Raw genomic sequence first — 24,698 nt, 5'->3', positions numbered from 1 at the left:
GGACATCAACGGCAGGCGCCCTCACCCCTGTGTGTAGATAGGAACTGCAGATGCTGGTTTACTCCCAAGACAGACACAAAATGCAGGAGTAACTCAGCGGGACAGGCAGCATCTCTAGACAAAAGGAATAGGTGACGTTTTGGATTGTGATCCTTCTTCAGACTGAGAGTCAGGGAGTATGAAGAAGGGTCTCGACCCGAAACGTCACCCATTCCTTCTCTCCAGAGATGCTGCCTGTCCCGCTGAGTTACTCCAGCTTTTTGTATGTATCTTCAGGGGGAAACTAAAGGTATGAACAAAGCAGAGCCTACATTGATGAGTCAGGAACGGTGGAGCCCACAATGGTCTATTGTTGGCTAGGGACATAGTGATTATGAAGGGATACAAACGGTGAAATTAGCAAATGGAGTGAGAGGGGATGCAAGGGTTATTTGGAATTAGAGAAATCAATTTTCATACCGCTGGGTTGTAACCTGCCCAGGCGAATTATGAGGTGCTGTTCCTCAAGGTGCTTAGGTGTGGCCTTACTCTGACAATGGAGGAGGCCCATGACCGAAAGGTCAGTGTGGGAATGGGAAGGGGAGTGGCAAAGTGTTTGGCCACTGGGAAATCATGTAGGCCAAGGCAGATATAGATGTTTGCTGCCTTACAGTGCCAGAGAGACCCTGTTTCAATCCTGACAATGGGTGCTATATGTACAGAGTTTGTACGTTCTCCCTGTGACCACCTGGGCTTTCTCCGGATGCTCTAGTTTCCTCCCACACTCCCAAAAGGTACAGGCTTGTAGGTTGATTGGATTCGGTAAAATAGTAAATTGCCCCTAGTGTGTAGCATAATGGTAGAGCACGGGGTGATCGCTGGTTGGTGCGGACTCGGTGGACAGAAGGACTCGTCTGTGCCGTATCTCTAGGGTCTACAGTGTTTGTCCAGCCTATTGTGAACAGGCCATCCAGCTTTTGCAAGTCCAATTACTGTAGACCATTCCCAATGCCCCAGGAATCTAATGCCCTCTTTCCTGACCATGTTTCTCTACACATGCCTGTGCCCCATTCTCCTATTTCTGAAATGATCCAGATACCCTACTTTTTAAATTTCTTTCCTAGTTCCAAGTAAATTGCCCACAGGATGCCCTCTATCTTTATCATGGGTGGCACAGTGGCGCAGCGGTAGAGTTGCTGCCTTGCAGCCTTTACAGCGCCAGAGACCCGGATTTGATCCTGGCTACGGTTGCTTATCTCTACGGAGTTTATACTTCCTCCCTGTGACCTGCGTGGGTTTCCTCACTCCAAAAAGGGTCAGGTGTGTTGGTTAATTGGCTTGGTATAAATGTAAAATATTGTCCCTGGTGTGTGCAGGATAGTGTTAATGTACGGAATTTCTGGTCGTTGTGGACTCAATGGGCCGAAGGGCCTGTTTCCGCGCTGTATCTCTAAACTCAACTAAAAAATGAGACCATTGGCAGCAAAATTGAACACGGTGTCTAGCACTCACCTTCCCACTCAATGTGTTCTGCAGCTGCTTATTGACGTTGGGGCAGTAACATAATATCTTGTCTTCATATCTGAGGCTGCATCAGTGCCTATCTGCCCCTGAATGTTCCCCGTATATATATATATATATATATATATATATATATATATATATACACAAAACTCTCATATTGTGTGTGTATATATATATATACATACATAGAGAGAGATTTAGTATGGTCCTGAAATACAGCCAAAACAGTACACAGTTGCGCAACAATTTTAGCGCCACCTGCGGTTCAAATGGTTGTTATATGTTTTAAGTTTTTTACTTTTTAAACTTCAAAAATCACCTTTTTAATCTTTAAAAATCCCTTTTCCACCTTCCCTGCCCATCAGCCATGTTCAACGTTACAATGGGAACCCAACGGATCCGTGCCTGCGCAGTTGGGGACCGTTGATCTAATACGTAAGATGGCCGCCGGATCCGTGCATGAGCAGAACAAATAGGTCCGCGCCTGCGCAGATGGGGCCCGTTGATCTAATACTTACGTAAGATGGCCGCACCCTCCCGGCCCCAGCGCCCCAGATCATCACCGGAGTACAACCCCCAGCGGATAGTGCAGCACACGCACACACACACTGCGGCCGCTCTTCTCCTCCTCCTCCCGCTTCGCCATCTTGTGCGCGCCTCCCACCGCCGCACTGCCTGCTGGGAGGTATAGTCCCTGCTCCCGCATGGACCCAGCGCCCTGGGCCATCACCGGACGACAACCCCCAGCTGGCAGTGCGGCACACACACACACAGCAGCCACTCTCCTTCTCCTCCCCCTCCCGCTCCGCCATCTTGTGCGTGCCTCCCACCGCCGCGTTGCCCACAGTCAATCCCCGGCAATGGCTCGCAGTTCCGCGATATTAAGGTCCGAGCCGTGCCCGCGGCATGAAGCGTCGGGCCAGTCTCCAGGAAAGGCCGCCAACTCCTCGACGTTAGGCCGCAGTGGGGACGGAGATACGATACTGAGAAAAATCGCATCTCCGTCACGGAAGAGATTGAAAAGAAATGTTTCCCCCAACCCCCACATAAAACAAACCAAGAAACACTAAAACATACTTTTAACACATACTTAAAATAACAAAAACAGCAGAAAGGACAGACTGCTGGTGGTGAGGCAGCCAGAGCTGGTGGCGCAGTGGCATCAAACGCTCATCATATGTTAACCTACTCATTTCTGGGATAATTCTCAAAAACATTCAACAAAAGATTTTCACTGTACACATGACAATAACAAAACTAAACTAAACTAAACTAAACATCCATTTCAGATCTCAAGAGATTACCGTAGAGACCTCTCATGCTATCCTCCAATGAACATCCATTATCAACAAGAGCAACTTCTAAAATGACCAGAATCAAATTTGTAATGTGAAATTGTTTAATTATTTAACTGAAACGCTCAAAATACGAATAACGTTTAAAAAAAATTGTTTTATGACATCAAAGTATAGAGAAAATAGAGCAAGGGCTTCACAACAAACTCTGAAGCATCATGAACGTGAAATCCAGCAGCAAAATGCAAAATATTTTAATTATAGGTCTGAAAAAGGGTCTCAACCCGAAACGTTACCTATTCCTTTTCTCTAGCGATGTTCTATAGTCGGTACAAAATATTGTATTCGTTTTTGTGGGTAACTTCCAATTTCTCTGCCTCGATAAACACACTAAGTAAATCTTCCCAGGCCATGTGACTGAAGAATAGCAGATGTTAAAGAGAAATCCTGGACCAGTCTTCAGAAGGATATTACACAATGACACTGATACAGATATACATGATGCGTGCCGATTACTTTATCTATTTTCCTCACAAATTTGGTGGATGTTTCAGCAGTCCCTTAAAGTTGAGACTCTGAAATTCCTGAGAAATTTCCAGGAAGGTCTTCCCTTTTGTTTCCGGCAGGAAAAACCCAATGAAAATAGCTGCAAATAAGCTGCAGGAAAGGAACGGCACATAACAGAAGCTGCGCAGACCTTCCTGAAAGACAAAAACAACAGAGTCAATGCACCTTTCAGTGATTGTGCCGTTATCATTATTTACACACCTCTACTCTTACTTATTGCCTTGCAACATCTATTCTTTACTCTAAATTTTGGAGCTACAGCGTGGATACAATTCCTTCGGCCCACCAAGTCCGCGCCGACCAGCGATCACCCCACGCTGCGCACTAACACTATCTTACACACGAGGGACAATTTTACAATTTATACCGAGGTCAATTAACCTACAAACCTGCACGTCTGTGGAGTGTGGGAGGAAGCCAGAGCACCCGAAGAAAATGAATACGGGTGTCAGAGGTTATGGGGAGAAGGCAGGAGAATGGGGTTGATAGGAAAAGATAGATCAGCCACGATTGTGTGGACAGAGTGGACTTGATAGGCCTAATTCTGCTCCTATTGCTCATGAACTTATGAAAACCAACATGATCACAGGAAGAATGTACAAACTCTGTACAGACAGCATCCGTAGTCAGGATCGATCCCAGGTCTCTGACGTTGTAAGTGACGCTGTACTGCTGTGCCACTGTGCCGCTCACTATTCTTCTTTGAAATCTTTCTTGCTTCTGTAACAGAAATTTCCATGTGTTCTTCCCTCCCCCTGCTCCCTTTCCTCAGCACGTTCTCCCTGTGACCGCGTGGGTTTCCTACGGATGCTCCGGTTTCCTCCCACATCCCAAAGAAGTGCAGGTTTGTAGGTTAATTGGCCTCTGTAAATTGCCACCAGTGTGTGGGATGCAACTGCTAAAGTGAGATAACATAGAACTGGCGTGAATGGGTGACCAGTGGTCGGCGTGGACCTGATGGGTCGAAGGACCTGTTTCCATGGTGTATCTTTAAACTTTAAACTGTACAATAAACCACTAATTTTGGCATCATCCACAAACATACTAACCCAGCCGACTACATTTTCATTCAAACTTTTTTCCCATGAGTAGTAGTTCTACTCAATAACCAAAGACTGTAGTCTCTTTTTTGCTCTGGTTTACTTTCACGCACATGTTTAGACCGTAATGTTGTATCCTTATTGTTTTGATGTGTTTATGCTTTATTCTTAATTGCTAACTGTATGTTAGTGTTGTCATTTGTGAGCGGAGCACCAAGGCACATTCCTTGTATATGCACATACTTGGCCAATAAACGTATTCATTCATTCATTCATTCAAATCATTATTGTAGGTGATGAAGAAAGGTGGAACCAGCATTAATGATTAGTGCCTAGAATAGGACACAACTCTATCCTCTATTGAACAAAGACATATAAAAAGCTGGAGTAACTCAGCGGGACAGGCAGCATCTCTGGATAAAAGGAACAGGTGACATTTCGGGTCGAGACCCTTCTAAGAAGCTCTCTATCCTCTTTTGATTTTGTTTGTTTCATTTGATCACAATGGAATGATGATGGTGGGAATCTAAGGTTCCAAGATGTGAGTGAACACAAATGTGATATACAGATCTCCGCTGAGCTCATGAGTGGCAAGAACTGAACAAAAAAACAATCTAGGAGACTTGGGAAATCATCAAAACATATAATTTCATTAACTCCTCTTAGAGCATGATTGAAGGAAGTGGCTTGTAGATGCGACCATTGATTAGTATGGGTATCAGGGGTTATGGGGAGAATGCAGGAGATTGGATTTGAGAGCGAAAGATAGATCAGCCATGACTGAATGGCGGCGTAGACTTGATGGACCGAATGGCCAAATTCTGCTCCTAGAACGTATGAACATATGACCGAGAAGACGTGTAGACTATAGAGAAGGTGGGGGGGGGGGGGGGGGGGCAGAAGAAAAGTACAGAACTGTGAATAATTATTAAAGGCGTTTCAAAAATAAATATGCTGCAACCTAGAGTATCTTGCAACTAATATAGTCTGTATCCCAAAATTCAGTTAAATCTTGCTTGCATTTGGAACACTTACAACAATGAATGGAAAAGTCAGCCCTATTAAAATGAGGTTTATCCAGAACAGGGAGCCATTGATCATGTAGGCTGCAGGTCGAGCAGTCTGGTCAAAAATCTCGCTCGGTATTATTGCAGTGATTCCAGCTAAAAACGTAGAAGAGAAAATGAGTTTACAAGTTGAATTCAACTGGTAGACGTGATGCTGAGATCTAATGAAACATTCTTCATGAACAGTCAGCTGGGAAGAATACAGTGCTTGCAAACTATGTTGATGATAACTGCTGGGGATCCGCTCGCCGCGGATCGAGGATCGCCCACCGCTGTCACCAAACCCAGCCGCGAGCCACCGGGGTCGACGGGACCGGCAACACCGAGAGCAAGGAGGGACCCGAGAGCAAAGTGGACAGGTGGACCATCAGGAATAACAGGGGGACCTGGCATGGGATGCCAAGAATGAAGGGGGGGGGCACTGAGAACAAAGGGGGACCCGGCACAAAGCCATCAAGAGCAAAGGGTGGCTCGGGGGCGGGGGGGTGTGGGGGCGCCTGCTGCCATGTGCGGCAGCAGGCAGAAACAAAGATACTAGAGGAGCAAGATAGACCACTCCGTCGAAATCACCTATACTGAAGTGTAGAACGCAAAGAGGCTATTTTAGTAAGCAAAACCCGCCGTTCGCTATGCCTCTCGCAGTGCAATCAGTGTTGAGGGGGAACAGTATGTGTGATGATACCATTAAAATGCAGAATATATCTCATCTATCAATTCACAGATTTTTGTTATTTTTATTTTTTAATGTTTCTACAAGTTTCTGCCTACTAAAATGGCGCCATGAGATACTACGGTTTTTGGGGTCGAGTGGTCTATCTTGCTCTGCTCTATTATCTTTGGGCAGAAGATAGGAATGTTCGGTGAACTTTTTTTAACTTTGTCGGCGTGGCGACTCTTGTGTACTGCCTAGGAGAGGCCGGCTGTATGATCTTACTCGGTTGTATGCAAAACAAGGCATTTCCCTGTACCTAGATTCACGTGACAATGAAGTATTATTAGTATCTTTTGGGAAGGAGATGAGGATGCATTTCTTTAGTCAGAGGGTGGTGAATCTGTGGAATTCTTTGCCACAGAAGGCCAAGTCAGTGGATATTTCTAAGGCAGAGATTGATCGATTCTTGATTAGCACAGGTGACAGGTTATGGGGAGAAGGCAGGAGAATGGGGTGAGGAGGGAGAGATAGATCAGCCATGATTGAATGGCAGAGCAGACGTGATGGGCCGAATGGCCTAATTCTACTCCCATACCTTGTGTACCATTGAATCCACATTCCCAGCAAGCCACAGGCGCCAAGGACCCCCAGCGAGCCGCGGCCACATCCCAACGGTAGGCCTGGCCTGCCCGCCCGCCATGGAACCGGGAACCCTCCCGGAGAGGGAAGCTCCGGAGAGGAGGGTGGTTGTAGACGGAGGCGGCCGCTGGACAAAAGGCCCGGTATAAAGAACCAGGGGGTCTTACCTTCCGCGCCCTCAGGGTTGGCTGCAGGAGGTGCCCCCCCTCACCCCCCGGGATCAAGGGCTGAAGAGGGCCGTGCAAGGAGAGGTAGAACAGTTCACGGGTTGACCAGAACGGAGGTGATAATTGCAATGGGCTTTTGTGGCCATCTACAGCTGGGACTGTTAAATGGCACCAAAATGGCGACTCTTGCAAACTGACTCAGTGGACTGTTCTGTACATTCTGTACCAACTGGGGGATTGTGTTTATGCATGGTGATAGTCCTCCTGAGCTGAATGCCAAAATAGGTATTTCACTCTACCTTGGTACACGTGATAATAAAGAAACCTTTGAACCATTCTGTATGTGCCCATCAAATGGAGCATTATAGTTCAGAAATTACATTGGCTGGATTCTTGGTAGATGCAGGATGAACATGCCCCTGACCTTGGGTCCTGTTGCAATTCGGGAAACAATAGGAGGTAAGCAAAACACAAATGCCAATCGATGTATGTGATTAACTTCTATTTGTTTTGTGCCCTACATTGTTTTAATAAAGCCCAAAGGACCATATCTTTTCTCTCAACTTTTCAACTCTGCAGCAAACAAAATTCAAGGTTTAGTTTGTGATTTGGCTATTCCCATTTTTTATTTGTGTCCCATTTTAGACATTTGCCTCCCTCACTATCGTAGCATTCATATTCATAGCAAGAGGATTTGAGTTTAGGAGCAGGGAGGTTCTGCTGCAGTTGTACAGGGCCTTGGTGAGACCGCACCTGGAGTATTGTGTGCAGCTTTGGTCTCCTAACCTGAGGAAAGACGTTCTTGCCTTAGAGGGAGTACAGAGAAGGTTCACCAGATGGATCCCTGGGATGGCGGGACTTACATATGAGGAAAGACTAGATAGACTGGGCTTGTACTCGCTGGAATTTAGAAGACTGAGGGGGGATCTTATAGAAACATATAAAATTCTTAAGGGGTTGGAGAGGCTAGATGCGGGAAGATTGTTCCCGATGTTGGGGGAAGTCCAGAACCAGGGGTCACAGCTTAAGGATAAGGGGGAAGTCTTTTAGGACCGAGATGAGAAAACATTTCTTCACACAGAGAGTGGTGAGTCTGTGGAATTCTCTGCCACAGAAGGTAGTTGAGGCCAGTTCATTGGCTATATTTAAGAGGGAGTTAGATGTGGCCCTTTTTGCTAAAGGGATCAGGGGGTATGGAGAGAAGGCAGGTACAGGCTACTGAGCTGAATGATCAGCCATGATCATATTGAATGGCGGTGCAGGCTCGAAGGGCCGAATGGCCTACTCCTGCACCTATTTTCTATGTTTCTAGACCTTTTTATATTCTTTCATTCCTTTCTTTACTGTGTATACACATGTTTAAAACTTTTAATATCTCTATACTTTTCCTGTTAAATTCAAAGTCATCGACGTGAAACATTAATTATTTTCCTTTGTCTCTTTCCCTCCACAGATGCTGCCTGACCCATTTGAGTTGAGTTTATTATCACGTGTGCCGAGGTGCAGTGAAAAGCTTTTGTTGCGTGCTAACCAGTCAGCGGAAAGACAATACATGATTGCAATCGAACCGTTCACGGTGCACAGATGCATGAGAAAGGGAAATGTCGCCGTTGGAAAAGAGATTTAAGGGAGTGGAGCGCTTGTAACGTGTGATTGCAGATCCACCTCGGTGGCTAGCACACCAAGAGTCACCTGGGTTGGGCGCCATCTTGGAAATCCAGTAAGTACTTGGAGCATTTATTATTTTTTTAACTTCTGATTTATTGTAATTGCCATCATCTCTTTTGCTTCAATGATGAACTGTCTCTTTTCATGCAATGAAAATATATTTATAGACGGACAGCTCACCTGGGCCAATTCCAAAGCTTAAGATGGATGCAAAGACACAAGCCATGCTGAGGAATGGCATCCAGCTGATCTTGTCCTAGGTCAGTAGAAACGGGAGAACCAATTAGATGGCACAAATGCCTTTCTTACCTTTTCAGGATCACAACATATTGACAGTTTTAGTAAAGCCAAATTGGCACCCATCTCCAATTTGGAAAGTCGTGCTTCGGCCACCATTTCATGTCAGGAAAGCAAACCAAACCATCACCTGGCAACACAGCCATGGAGACATACTGCATGGAAACAGACCCTTTTGCCCAATCCATCCATGCCGACTAAGCTATTTCCTTTTGCCCACATTTGGCCCCGTATGACTTTCCTATGAATGTACCTGTCCAAATATCTGTTAAATACTGTTCTTGGATCTGTCTCAACTACTTCCTCTGGCAAATTAACTCCTGATAACACCTGATTCCCTAAACTCGCAGTGTTAAGAAAATGTGCAGGGAGGAACTGCAGGTGCTGGTTAACACGGAAGATAAACACAAAATGCTGGAGTAACTCAGCGGCACAGGCAGCATTTCTGGAGACAAGGATTAGGTGACGTTTCGGGTCGAGACAGTCTGTTGAAGGGTCTTGACCGAAACTTTACCAATTCCTGTTCTCCAGAGATGCTGCCTGACCCGCTGAGTTAATCCAGCATTATTTGTCCATCTTCGGTGTTAAGGAAATGCTCCATTATCACTCTCAGTCCAAAATTCTGGACATCCATGGACGCAGGTTTTTAAACTTGACTGCAGATTGGCTACCCGAGATAAAAGAATGCCACATTTTCATTTTCCCTTAAAGCATCTGCAGTTTTTTTTCCTACACAACCTAGAAATACAACCTGGCTCGTCCCTTTTTACAGGTGAGAAGAAGGCTGTGACTCACCTGGAGACTCAAGGAGATGGTGAACACTATTGCAAAGGCACCCATCATACTGTAACCTCCCATAAGCAGGAGCCTGCGCCCAACTCGGTCTATAAACAGGTTCTAATGGAGGAAAATCAATGTTAGAACATGCCACTGATGCTCCTCCCATTACACCATGTCGGCTTGGAAGCAAAAAACACACCTGCATGGCCTACTGCAAATCCTGTGGAAAACCATTTGGTCGGAGAAACAGAATAGACAATAGACAATAGGTGCAGGAGGAGGCCATTCGGCCCTTCGAGCCAGCACCGCCATTCCATGTGATCATGGCTGATCATTCTCAATCAGTACCCCGTTCCTGCCTTCTCCCCATACCCCCTGACTCCGCTATCCTTAAAAGCTCTATCTCGCTCTCTCTTGAAAGAAGCAATATAAACCGAACAGCACTTTTCTGACTTGGGCATTCATGTGCACAGAGCCTTGAAAATGTAAGGACATATTGGGAGTGTAGGTAGCAAAGCATATGAGATTTTGGGCTTTATTAACCAGAGCTATTTAGTGCAAGAATGGAGCAGTTCTTCTGAAATAAATAGGTACGCCGATGCACAAAAATCTAAAGTAAAAGTAGAAAATGCTGGAAATACTCAGCAGGTCTGTGGGGAGAGAAAGTAGCAGAGGTAGTGTTCCAGATTGACCCAAGGGAAGATGAGAAATCAAACATTTTGTTGCAAAGGGGTTCATAAGTTCATAAGACATAGAACCAGAAGAAGCCCATTTCTACGCCGCCATTTAATCACGGCTGATCTATCTTCCCCTCTCAACCCTGTCCTACTGCCTTCTCCCATAACCCCTGACACCCGTACTAATCAAGAATCTGTCACTCTCCATTTAAAAAAAAACCAATGACTTGGCCTCCACAGCCTTCTGTGGCAATGAATGCCAGAGATTCACTTCCCTCAGGGCTATGGACTCAGGGCTTTGTTTTGTACTCTATCGGGTTCTTTAGTTATTGAATTGTTTAATGTTTCTTTATCATGTTTTCCATTGAGTACTGTGTTTACAAACCTGCTGTGCTGGTGCAAGGGAGAATTTCAGTGTTCCGTTTCTGTGCATATGACATTAAAACACCCTTGACTAACTTGAAAAAATAGATTTACAGTGAAACAAGTGAAAAATCAAAACAGTACGTACACTTAGCAGTGAAGTGGTAAACTCACAACATCCAGTTCCAATAGTGACATACTGGATCTTATCGCTGGGAATTCCTGCTGCACGAAACACATATACAGCATAGTAATATATCTGTCAGGGAGAGAGGTATTAAAGTCTGACTCCAGCAAAGTACACACTGAACAATACACACTCGACCCGCAATGTATACACCGATCAGCCAAAACATTACGACCACTGACAGGTAAAGTGAATAACATTGATTATCTTTTTACAATGGCACCTGTCAAGGGGTGGGATAGATTGAGCAGCAAGTGAACAGTCAGTTCTTGAAGTTGATGTGTTGGATGCAGGAGAGATGGGCAGGAGTAAAGACCTGAGCGACTTTGACAAGGGCCAAATTGTTATGGCCAGACGACTGGGTCAGAGCATCTCTGAAACGGCAAGGCTTGTGGGGTGCTCCCGGTCAGCAGTGGTGAGTACCTACTGACAGTGGTCCGAGGAGGGACAAACCACAAACCGGCGACAGGATGTTGGGCGCCCAAGGCTCATCGATGCACAAGGGCAACGAAGGCTATCCCGTCTGGTCCGAACCGACAGAAGGTCTACTGTGGCATAAGTCACAGACAATTTTAATGGTGGTTACGGGAGGAATGTGGCACAATACACTGTGCATCACGCCCTGCGGCATATGGGGCTGCACATGGAGGACCAACAGCATATTAGGCAGATAGTCATAATGTTTCGGCTCATCAGGTCATAATGTTTTGGCTGATTGGTGTATATGTAACTAAATATATAACTGAAGATAGGCTGAAGATAACTGAAGAAAACCTGGATCAAGCAGCATCTCTAGAGAGAAGGAATTCAGGTCGAGATTCTTCTTCAGATCTCGATTCAGGTCTCAACCCGAAACGTCACCTATTCCTTTTCTCCAGAGATGCTGTCTGACCCGCTGAATTACTCCAGCTTATTGTATTTCTCTTTGGTTTAAACCAGCATCTGCAGTTCCTCCCTCCACATATATATTTCTATATACTAAAACTCTCGTTTGTTATCTTGTTTGTGACTGAACTTCAGCCAAAACGGTACTCGATAGCACGACAATTTTAGGCCCGCCTTACTCACCATTGTCACTTTAGTGATAATGCAAGTAGTTTCTTTGAAATCGGTGTTATATTTTTAAAGTTATTCACATTTTAAAGTTTAAAAGGAGGGGTCGGGGAGGGGAGGAGGGAGGGGGGAAGGGAGGAGTGGGGGTTGAGGGGAGGGAGGACAGGGTGCTGCACCAATGCAGGAGAGGTTTGGGCCCAACGGGTCCACTTTGTCTAGTATATATATAAAAACACAGTATATATGTTTTTCACACAAAGGGTGGTGGGTCTATGTAACGAGCTGCCTGAAGGGGTAGTTGAGGCAGGGACTATCGCAACATTTACGAAACAATTAGACAGGTACATGGATAGGACATGTTTCGAGGGAAATGGGCCAAACGCAGGCAGGTGGGACAAGTGTAGATGGGTCATGTTGGTCGGTGTGGGCAAGTTGGGCCGAAGGGCCTGCTTCCACGCTGTATGACTCTGTGACTCTATAATACATACACAATGCAGAGTTCAACTGGAGTCAGTTATTCCATTATTTGATATCAAGAGTTTACAGCAGCTGAGATTTTCTGCAAAGTGCTGGCTATTGATATAAACGAGTGGATGCTCTATGGTGCCACTAACAGTGAGACACGGTGAGCGCTAAGCCAAAGCTGAGGTATGCAGCAGTTTTATTTTATTTGAAGAGATGGCTTCAGCAATGGAGTAAAGGGTTTGGTGAGAGCAACATAAGAAATAAAACCAGCAGAAGCCCCCTGTGTCTGCTCAGCATTCCAGATGATTATGGCTGATCTTTTATCTCTTTCTAACACAAATCCAGTCTCTGTCCTGAAAATACTCAGTGACCTGGTCTCTGTACCCCTCTTGAATGGAGAAATATTTAGATTTAACATGCTTGTTTCTTTGGTCCTAAATGTGATAGGACTTAGAAGTGCTCGATATAGTGGTTAAATTCCTGGTTTGATAATCCAGCAGCCGAGATTAACGTCTGCAGGCATTTATGCAGGACACATGCTCCCTATGGTTTAGTTTTGTTTATTGTCACGTGTACTGAAGTACAGTGAAAAGCTTTTTTGTTGCATGCTATCCAGCCAGCGGAAGGACAATACATGACTATATATGGGTACAGTATAGCCATATACAATCCACAGTTCTGTAAATTGTAAATTGTCCCTAGTGTGTAGGATAGTGTAGGATAGTGCTAGTGTACTGGTCGGTGGGGACCCGGTGGGCCGAAGGGCCTGTTACCACGCTGTATCTCTAAAGTCTAAAGTAAATCTGTGAGGCAGTGGGACTAACTTTTATTATGTCCAAATTTTACGAGCCAAGCTTCCTGTGGATCGGGACACTACTTACAGCATCGTTCCCACACAACTGCACGGCACTGCCCAGCACAAAGGTGATGATCAACTGCCACCGGACACCACGGTCTCGGAAGAGTTCCCACACTCTCTTTGCCCGTTGACCTCCAAGGGCACTTTGCTCTTCCAGCATCTCATCCAATTCTGCAGTGATGTCGTCATTGCCACTCAACCTCTTCAAAGCTGCGCAAACAGAAAGGGTGATGGTATTGGTCACCAAACAATAGAAATACAATATATCTTTACTGTCATTGTACAAGGGGTACAACGAGATTGGGAATGCGCCTCCCATACGATGCAATAAATTAATTAGCTAGTCAGTATTAATTTAAACAACCCAATGAAACAAATTAGAACAGTTTTAAAACAGAATAAAGTGCAAGTAGGTCTGTGCCGGTTCGCTGTGCGATGTGACCATCCGCCTCAGCAGGACCGGTTCATAGCAGCTATGGCCCTGGGGATGAAGCTGTTCCTGAGTCTGGAGGTGCGGGCGTAGAAGGCCTTGTATCGTCTGCCTGATGGTACAAGTTCGAACAGACTGTTGCAGGGGTGTGAAGAGTCTTTGTGGATTAGATCTCACTGTGATCTATTACCGAGCAGGTTGTTCATTCGCCTCCCTCAGAAGTTCCAGTTATGTGATTTCTTTGAAGGATCAATAAAATCCGTGGAATCTGTGGAATTCTCTGCCTCAGAAGGCAGTGGAGGCCAATTCTCTGAATGCTTTCAAGAGAGAGCTAGATAGAGCTCTTAAGGATAGCGGAGTCAGGGGGTATGGGGAGAAGGCAGGAACGGGGTACTGATTGAGAATGATCAGCCATGATCACATTGAATGGCGGTGCTGGTTCAAAGGGCCGAATGGCCTACTCCTGCACCTATTGTCTATTGTCTGTAATAAAAGAAATGGCTTGATGGAACAGTAGTATTTTCGATCCTCTGGGCACCACTTACCTTGGATGCAGGAGTCCTGGTCCTTCTTGTCGATCAGCAGATACCTGGGGCTCTCTGGGCACCAGGGGAGCAAGGCAAGTTGGATCAGGGCTGGGACTGCACAGGTTGCCAGCAGCAGAGGCCACAGTTCATCGTTGCCTAAAACCTCCCTGTAATTAATATTACAAAATGGTTTCACTCTCTTGCACCTTGCACCTTGCACCTTGCACCTTGCACCATGCACCACAAACACAATCCATGGACAGTCACAACCCGCATAAAGAACCGGTTTCTGAGACAGAACAATGTTGCATTGCGGTCGCTGCCAGCATCACCCAGGATGTGGGTCATTAGTCGAGTGAGGGGTGCAGGTTTGGCTAGGGTCCAGGTCATAAGATAAATAGGAGTAGAATTAGGCCATTCGGCCCATCAAGTCTACTCCGCCATTCAATCATGGCTGATCTATCTCTCCCTCCTAACCCCAACCTCCTGCCTTCTCCCCACAACCTCTGACACCCGTACTAATCAAGAATCTAATTATCTTGCCTTAAAAATATCCACTGATTTGGCCTCCACAGCCTTCTGTGGCAAAGAATTCCACAGATTCACCACCCTCTAACTAAATAAATTTCTCCTCATCTCCTTCCTAAAAGAACGTCCTTTAATTCTGAGGCTATGACCTCTAGTCCAAGATTCTCCCACTAGTGAAAACATCGTCTCCACATCCACTCCATCCAAGCCTTTCACTATTTTGTATGCTTCAATTAGTTCCCCCCCATTCTTCTGAACTCCAGCGAGTACAGGCCCAATGCCAACAAATGCTTATCAAAGGTTAACGTACTCATTCCTCGGATCATTCAGGTACAAAGCTACCAGCACCTTAGGTAGCGGGGTGCAGGTAGACATGGTGATGACAGGCATTTGACACGCCTGCCTGCATTGATAAGGGATAGACACAAAATGCTGGAGTAAATACGTGGGTCAGGCAGCATCTCTGGAGAAAAGATGTGTCTATTTTCGGTGTAAACCAGCATCTGCAGTTTCTTCGTACACATTCATTGATAAGGGTATTAACTACAGAGTTGGGACGTCATGTTGCAGCTGTACAAGACATTTATCAAGCCACATTTGGAGTTCTGTGCAAAACACAAAGTGCTGGAGGTAACGTTAAAAACCTCGGGCCTACCTCAGTCCCAAGACCTGTCCCACCACTAATCCTGCCGCGGTAAATGGAGCAAAAGACAGGGCCACCATGCCACGTATCTCATTGGGCGCACTTTCACTGAGATACATGGGGTTGATGTTGAATCCCACACCTCAGGAGCAAAAGAGAATGAAGTTAGCCTTTGTTCACACTCCGACTGAATATTCACCACATTTCACCCATTATGTTATATGCAACTTGCAAATTCTTATTCATGATATTTGGTGAACCACTAATACTGTTCCTTCATTTTCAGTTATGTGGAATAATCTTTTACATCATCTTAGAAGGAGTCCACTCAATCCATTGTCTTCATGTGTATGTCTTACGACTGTCGTATGTTGAAAGACTGGAGCGACTGGGCTTGTATACACTGGAATTTAGAAGGATGAGAGGGGATCTTATTGAAACATATAAGATTATTAAGGGATTGGACACGCTAGAGGCAGGAAACATGTTCCCAATGTCCAGAACCAGAGGCCACAGTTTAAGAATAAGGGGTAGGCCATTTAGAACAGAGATGAGCAAAGACTTTTTCACTCAGAGAGTTGTAAATCTGTGGAATTCTCTGCCTCAGAAGGCAGTGGAGGCCAATTCTCTGGATGCTTTCAAGAGAGAGTTAGATAGAGCTCTTAATGATCGTGGAGTCAGGGGGAATGGGGAGAGGGCAGGAACGGGGTACTGATTATGGATGATCAGCCATGATCACATTGAATGGCTGTGCTGGCTCGAAGGGCCGAATGGCCTACTCCTGCACCTATTGTCTATTGTCACATCACCTCTTTGCAAGCATCACCCACACTGTGTGTTCCATTTTGCCCTTTCCCTGAGGTGAGGCAGCTTTTTTCTTTCTCAAACATTTTTCAGTGTCTGCTGTGTAATCCTGCTACCGAATCTGTGGAATTCTTTGCCACCGAAGGCTGTGGAGGCCACGTCAGTGGATATATTTAAGGCAGAGATAGATAGATTCTTGATTAGAACAGGTGTCAGAGGTTATGGGGACACGGCAGGAGAATGGGGTTAGGAGGAAGAGATAGGTATCACAAAATGCTGGAGTAACTCAGCAGGTCAGGCAGCATCTAGGAAAGAAGGAATGGGTGACGTTTTGGGTTGAGACCCTTCTTCAGACTGAAGAAGGGTCTCGACCCGAAACATCTCCCATTCCTTCTCTCCTAGATGCTGCCTGATCTGCTGAGTTACCCCAGCATTTTGTGATACCTTCGATTTGTACCAGCATGTGCAGTTATTTTCCTACACAGGAGGAAGAGATAGATCAGCCATGATTGAATGGCGGAGTAGACTTGATGGGCCGAATGGCTTAATTGTGCTCCTATCACTTACGACCTTATGATCTACTGTGTGCCACTTTCTAAGGCCAATTTCCGCTTCCAGCTTTGAAAGAAAACTGATACCTGAGTTTATTCCGGAAAAAAATCTTCCAATTACGATCATTTCAAAGGATTTGGCTGATTTGCTCAGGCCCATGAGCAAAGCCCCAATGAGCACAAAAGCATTGTTGAGTAGCAGAGAATTCCTCCTGTGTGGAGAAAAAGATAATAGGCAGTTTAACATGATGGTCACCCCTTTGTGTTATTGTAATCATGAGATCTAATCGGATTTAAACAGATGTGAAGCACAAAACTGTGTTCCAAATGGTTTTGTAGAAGAGTCAGTGCACCGAAGAGTATAACGTACAAGGAGACAATAAATCTTGTGATATCCTTGCACCTCTCCCAACATTGGACACACAACGCTCATTTCAAGCACAAACAGACTCAGTAAGAAGGGGAATTAATCGTAAATGAAACTTGCTTTTGTGTTCAATGTCGAAAATGAAATTTTGACAGATATCTTATCGGCAAATATTCTAACCCCCATACAGAGAATTAAAAAGAGCTGTCTTTTCATTGGCACTACAACAACAATCAAGGCGCAGTGGTAGAGTTGCTGCCTTACAGCGCCAGAGGCCTGACTGCGGGTGCTGCCTGTATGGAGTTTGTATGTTCTCCCCGTGACCTGCGTGGGTTTTCCCCGGGTGCTCCGATTTCTTCCCACACTCCAAACACATATTGTCCCTAATGTTAGTGTACAGGGATCTCTGGTCAGCACGGATTCAGTGGGCCGAAGGGCCTGTTTCCGCGCTGTATCTCGAAACTAAACTAGACTTAACAACCAAAATAGCTTTCATCCCCAGGAATTGAAACATTAGATTTCAGAATAGTTGAATTTCATATTTCAGGTGATTAGAAGCATGAGGCAGAAGGGTAGAGATAGGGATAGAGGCAGAGGATTGATGGATGGATGGATGGATGGGGGGAGGAACGAAGGGATAGATGGGACGTGCATGCAGGAAGGAAGATAAGGGAAGATAGACACAAAAAGCTGGAGCAATTCAGCGGGACAGGCAGCATCTCTGGAGATAAGGAATGGGTGACATTTCAGGTCAAGACAATAGACAATAGGTGCAGGAGTAGGCCATTCGGCCCTTCTGAAGAAGGGTCTCGACCCGAAACGTCACCCATTCCTTCTCTCCCGAGATGCTGCCTGACCTGCTGAGTTACTCCAGCATTTTGTGAATAAATCGATTTGTACCAGCATCTGCAGTTATTTTCTTATACTACTAGGAGTTCCTTATATGTTTTTCAATATTCATCACATTGATAGAATCAGTGGTAAATCATAACAGCAAACTCCTGAACACACAACTATTTAGCATTTACAGCTTTCCTAACATGAATTTAGATGCAATCCACTCAAAGAATTGTTTGAAAGAATGTGTTCAAGTTTATTTTTAAAATTACATTAAGCCATTGTGGGGACTTGTGAACTGGCAGTGTAACATTCATATCAGCACTTTAAAACAAGACCACCATTAAAATCATACTGCATGGAAATAAGTTCATAACTGATAAGAGCAGAATTAGGATGTTTGGCCCATCAAGCCTATTCCGCCATTCAATCATGGCTGAGCTAACTTTTCCTCTTTTAACCCCATTCTCCTGCTTTCTCCCCATAATCCCTGACACCCGTGCTAATCAAGAATCTATCTTTCTCTGCCTTAAAAATATCCATCGACTTGGCCTCCACAGCCTTCTGTGGCAATGAATTCCACAAATTCATTACATTTCAATATGAAGTCAGTATTTCAAATTGATAACTGGCCTCAGCCTTCATTGAGATAAACAGGGAGCGGCTTGAATGTGCATTGACCCATCTCCAGTCATCAGATTCCTCAGCTCCAGTATTCAAACAGGGTGAAAGTTGTTCGGCTCCACTGACGCACCTAAACAAAATTTAACAGCCAACTGTGAATCTTTAAACTAAGATAACTTTTTTTTTTAAAGTCTGTGGGCAAATAGACTTTGAGCTGACAACCTATAAACTAAAGTTGTGTTTCAAATGCAGTACATGGAGGAACGAAGGGATAGACGGGACGTGCATGCAGGAAGGAAGATAAGGGAAGATAGACACAAAAAGCTGGAGCAATTCAGCGGGACAGGCAGCATCTCTGGAGATAAGGAATGGGTGACATTTCAGGTCAAGACAATAGACAATAGGTGCAGGAGTAGGCCATTCGGCCCTTCTGAAGAAGGGTCTCGACCCGAAACGTCACCCATTCCTTCTCTCCAGAAATGCTGCCTATCCTGCTGAGTTACTCCAGCTTTTTGTGTCTATCTGCGGTTCAAACCAGCATCTGCAGTTCCTTCTTACACAGGAAGATAAGGGAGTTGGGTTCAGTTTAGATGAAGCTACTGATAATGGGGGACTATGATGAGAGAGGTATCAGTGGAGAAAGGAAAAGAGAATTAAGATAAAGAATGAAGAGAGCATAGCAGTGCTGTGGAAACGGGAGAATTTTGGAGAGAGTGAAGAAGGTTAAGGAAGTGAAGTGAAGAAGGTGAAGAAGAGCGGCACGGTGGCGCAGCGGTAGAGTTGCTGCCTTACAGCGAATGCAGCGCCGGAGACTCAGGTCCGATCCTGACTATGGGCGCCGTCTGTACGGAGTTTGTACGTTCTCCCCGTGACTTGCGTGGGTTTTCTCCGAGATCTTCGGTTTCCTCTCACACTCCAAAGACGTACAGGTATGTAGGTTAATTGACTGGGTAAATGTACAAATTGTCCCTAGTGTGCGTAGGAAAGTGTTAATGTGCGGGGATCACTGGGCGGCGCGGACTCGGTGGGCCGAAGGGCCTGTTTTCGCGCTGTATCTCTAAAAAAACCCAACAAAAACCGAGGGACAAGATCGAAGGGAACATGATAAAAATCCAGGAAGGAGGATAGAGGGTAGGGGAAGGATGAATGGAGGAGTGGAGAGTGAGGAGATGTCAAGGTGGAAAAATGTGGACGAAAGAGAATATTTAAGTGTTTATAAAGGTTATAAGATTATATAAAGATCAGCATGTCTTCCCTGCTTTTGTAGCCTATACCTTTACTGACAGATTCTGATAGTGTGCCTTATTAACTGCTTCTTCACTGTCAATGAAGAGTTAGGCCCTGACCCCATCTCTTCCCCCCAGTCTCTCCCTTTCTCCCCCAATATTAACCCCAAAAGCAGACGTTCTTTTGCATTTCAGTTGCTCGTCAGATCTGTTTGTCCTCCTACTCATCATTTTCATGGGTAGAGAAAGGATGAATGGAAGAGAGGATGGGCTGAGGAGATAACATGGTGGGAACATGTGGAAGAAAGAGAAAGTTTAGGTGTTTGGGAGTTGAGATCACAAGTCACGTCAATAACTCTTCATCTCCGATAACAACAAATGAAAACTGACATATCTGGCTATCAGAATTCACCCTCCACATTCATAAGTTATAGGAGCAGAATTAGGCCATTCGGCCCATTAGTTTGGAGATACAGCGCAGAGACAGGCCCTTCGGCCCACCGAGTCCACTCTGACCAGCGATCTCCGCACACTAACACTATCCTACACACACGAGGAACAATTTACATTTATACCAAGCCAATTAACCTACAAACCTGTACGTCTTTGGAGTGTGGGAGGAAACGGAAGATCTCGGAGAAAACCCCACACAGGTCACGGGGACAATGTACAAACCGTACAGTCAAGCACGCATAGTCGGGATGGAACCCGGGTCTCTGTCGCTGTAAGGCAGCAGCACTACCACTAGGCCACCAGTTTACTCCACCATTCAATCATGGCTGATCCATGCTACCCGTTCTTCTGCATCTATACTTCTCATTCTTCCCATACCTTCCAAATGTTATGGCCATGGGTCCAGCAATAAGAGCCCCAACCAATCCGCCGACAAAGTACATGGCTATGATAATGGTCCAGAAGAGGGTGATGACCCGGTCCTCCAGGTGGGTGTTGAAGCGCTCAATCCAGGTCTCGTTGATGAACCTTTGGATAAACTGATTTTTAAAAAAAAACATGGATTTAGTTTCCATTCTGGTTTGACCACTCTGGAAGCAGCCAACTTTTCCCAGTTGAGCAGTGGTGTAGACTCACAATTGTTGGAGCGTTTATGATGGTCAGGTTAAAGCCGTACTGGAAGGTGCCACCAATACAGGCAGCAACGATGGTCAGCAGAAGACCTCTGATCTGCCGCTACAGAGGGAATAAAAGGAAATTAAAAGGACCATTCCCACAAGTCATAAAGTGCTGGAGTAGCTCAGCGGGCCAGGCAGAATCTCTGGAGAACAGGGATAGGTGATGTATCAGGTCGGAACCCTTCTTCAGAAGAGTCCCAACCCGAACCATCACCAATCCATGTTCTCCAGAAGTTCTGCCTGACCCGCTGAGTTGCTCCAGCACTTTGTGTCTTTTTTTGTAAATGCACATCTGCAGTTCCTCGTTTCTCTTTATTGCCCGCAGTTAGGAAGGGTAGACATACAAGGGTACGGTTTTCACACCCTTGCGAATAATATCACAGCCTACAACAAAACATATTAATTCTGTTGTAAAAATGGAAGAAAGGGTTAGAACATAGAAAAATAGGTGCAGGAGTAGGCCATTCAGCCATTTGAGCCAGCACTGCCATTCAATATGATCATGGCTGATCATCTAAAATCAGCACCCCGTTCCTGCTTTTTCCCCCATATCCCTTAATTCCTTTAGCCCAACGAGCTAAATCTAACTCTCTCTTGAAAACATCCAGTGAATTGGCCTCCACTGTGGCAGAGAATTCCACAGATTCACAACTCTCTGGGTGAAGATGTTTTTCCTCATCTCAGTCCTAAATGGCCTACCCCTTATTCTTAAACTGTGACCCCTGGTTCTGGACTCCCTCAACATCGGGAACATTTTTCCTGCATCTAGCCTGTCCAATCCTAGTCTGGGACTGAAGAATGGAGCATTGGATATAAGAGTCGGGAAGGCATGATGCTGCTCTGTAAGACTTTGGTTAGGGGTCACGTTGGGAGTATTGTGTGCATTTCTGGACACCGCTTTGCAGAGAGGATGCGGAGGCTTTGGAGGGGGTGCAGAAGGTTTACCAACCTTGTGGATTAGGGGTTATTAGGTACAAAGAGAAATTGGACAAACTTGGATTGTTTTCTCTGAAAAGCCCGAGGTTAGGGAGAGACCAGATAAAAAGATGTAGAATTATGAGAGGTGTGGATAGAATAGACAGGCAGAACTTTGTCCCATGGAGATGTCGAACACACAGGTTTAAGATGAGGGGAGAAAAGTTTAAAGGAGATTGTGCAGAGCGAGGTTTTTTTTAGAGGCTGGAGGGTGCCTGGAACACATTGCCAGGGGTTGTGGTGAAAGCAGATATGATCGTAGCATTTAAGAGGCACACGCATATGCGGGGAATGGAGAGATATGGATCATGTGCAGGCAAATGAGACTAGTTTATCTTGACATCATGTTCAGAGAAAATATGCCGACGATCCTGTTATTGTGCTGTATACTTTCTACAATGTGCTGTTACAATAAGACATGTACCTCAAGTCTCAACAAATAATTTGCCTTTCAAATTGCTTGTTGCACAAGTTGTTGATTTATATGTTTTACATGCACAGTTATTCAAATCCATCCAACCACCAACATTTGATTGAATCTGTAGTAGGGAATTTTGTGTTATACCTGTAACCTGAACCTGGATTTACTTAGGGCCCACCTCAGATAGGCACAGACACAAAATATAACATCTCGTAGCTCCGTGGTGAGTCTCTCGAACAAGTCAGTTTATTGAAGGTCTTAACAATGCACACTGGGAAACACTCTGAGAGAACCCAAAGTGTTTCAAAGATTCACTGTACCTACAGCATTTTTATATATGGTCACAACACAATGGTTACTTGTGAATTCTACATTTTTCAAATAAGGCATCATTGATCAATATCTCTGTAACCTTTCTTCGTTGTCTTCCTCCAGAGTTATCTTTAACCGCATGTTTCCTGTTATTTTGAAAATCTCCCTCCCATATATCCCTTATCATGTATTTGTACAGTGTAAATGGCTTGATTGTAATCATGTGTTGTCTTTCTGCTGACTGGATAGAATGCAACAAAAGCTTTTCACTATACACACGTGACAATATAATAAACTAATCTAACAAATGGACAAAGGACCCATTTCCTGAGCAGTTTTATTATCCTTTAGCTGTTTACATCCCCCAAAGTGTATTTTAATTAAACTATACTGTAGAACCTAAACTTCATGGCACATCTACTTATTGGCTCACTAACATCCTTCGGTTCCCTCTGTTGACCATTTTTCCTCTCATGCTTCCCCAGTATATAAGCTCGAGGGATAAACACATTGCAAACTCATCTTCCTTAATGTTTTCAGAATTCCTGACAACCACATCTGAACTCATTTTCCCAGATTATATTCCCTCTGCCCCTTTACCGCCCGCTCACTGACTCTGCCTTTGCCGAATTTGGGTGGCATGGTGGTTCAGCAGTAGAGTTGGTGCCTTACAGCACCAGAGACCCAGGTTCGATCCTGACTGTGGGTGCAGTCTGTAGCGGAGTTTGTACGTTCTTCCCGTGACCACAAGGGTTTTCTCCGGGGTCTCCGGTTTCCTCCCGCACTCCAAAGACGTTCAGGGATGCAGGTTAATTGGCATGGGGTATAATTGGAAATTGTGCCCAGTGTGTGTAGGATAGTGTTCGTGTGCGGGAATCGCCGGTCGGCGCGGACTCGGTGGGCCAAAGGGCCTGTTTCCGTGCTGTTCTCTAAACTAAACTAAGCCAAACTAAGAATTACCATGCTTGCTCACAGATTAACTTCCTACCTGTCTAATTATCTTCAGCAAATACATTACACTTGGTCACAAAGTTATCTGGACAGACTGTAATCTAAAACGGGAACATCAGAAACAGGTAAGAAAATCAAAAAGAAAAAAAAAAAGAAAAAGTCCATTGAATTAGCACACATTTGGTGTTAACTAAACTCCCAAGCTTGACGATGCTGCAATCAGTGGCTGAGTCAGACTGGGAACGCGTTGTGTCCACTTCCAGCAGCGACTTTGCAGCTTCAACGAAACATTCAATGTGACATTAAGTGAAGGAAGAGGCATTATCAGATCTTACCAATTTTCTCAGCATTTCTGATCTCCAAGTCTCCAGCCTGTAAGTTACCTCAGCGGCCGGTGGTAGCTTTGTGGGTTATCTCCAATGCTGCACAACAGAAATGCCCCAAGTGAATGATGACTTAACTATTAAACATTTTGCAGACAATTGGAATTTGCTTTTTGTTGCCAACTGATTCACTGAAGTATAACTGAAAGTTACCCATTTGCAACCAACTTTTTGAGTCAATACTGGAAGGTTATTTTGGAATCCTTGATTCATGGAAATGTGCAGTCCAACATAATTCCTGTCATTTTTGTGGTAAGTTTATACATGAGAGATGTCTACTCATTGACGGAGTACATTATCAATTTGAAACTTTTAAGTTGTATGTGGTGAGAAAACCAACATCGTCCATCATTGATAGACAATGAAGAGGTGAGTCTGAGGCAGTACCTGAATCTGAGGGTGGCACGGTGGCGCAGCGGTAGAGTTGCTGCCTCACAGCATCAGAGACCTGGGTTCGATCCTGACTACGGGTGCTGTTTGTGCAGAGTTTACAACTGTGACCTCGTGGCTTTCTCCGGGTGCTCCGGTTTCCTACCACAGTCCAAAGACGTGCGGGTTTGTAGGTTAATTGGCTTCTGTAAATTGCCCCTAGTGTGTAGGATGAAGCGCTGGTGTATGGGAGATCGATGGTCAGTGTGCACTCGTTGGGCCGAAGGGCCTGTTTCTCCGCTGTACCAGTAACCAAAGCTAAACCTGACCCCAGCTGAACG

General features: G+C 45.1%; 1 protein-coding gene across 1 annotated transcript; it reads right to left on the bottom strand.

The window, feature by feature from the left end:
• Positions 1-2,997: 2,997 nt before the first annotated feature.
• LOC144605645 (solute carrier family 2, facilitated glucose transporter member 11-like) lies at positions 2,998-24,029 on the bottom strand. The gene is made up of 12 exons (XM_078421091.1): positions 23,941-24,029; positions 20,906-21,004; positions 20,648-20,808; positions 16,850-16,974; positions 15,420-15,549; positions 14,255-14,403; positions 13,302-13,489; positions 10,864-10,974; positions 9,691-9,792; positions 8,779-8,854; positions 5,441-5,568; positions 2,998-3,499 (listed from the first exon to the last, which is right to left on the bottom strand). Exons 1-12 carry the CDS (start codon positions 23,953-23,955, stop codon positions 3,329-3,331), a joined length of 1,455 nt encoding a protein of 484 aa, XP_078277217.1. The 5' UTR covers positions 23,956-24,029; the 3' UTR covers positions 2,998-3,328.
• Between the last annotated feature and the right edge of the window lie 669 nt (positions 24,030-24,698).

The sequence above is a fragment of the Rhinoraja longicauda genome, chromosome 25, assembly GCF_053455715.1.
Source record: "Rhinoraja longicauda isolate Sanriku21f chromosome 25, sRhiLon1.1, whole genome shotgun sequence".
NCBI classification, from domain to species: Eukaryota; Metazoa; Chordata; class Chondrichthyes; order Rajiformes; family Arhynchobatidae; genus Rhinoraja; species Rhinoraja longicauda.
This window is presented reverse-complemented; position numbering and strand designations above follow the sequence as displayed.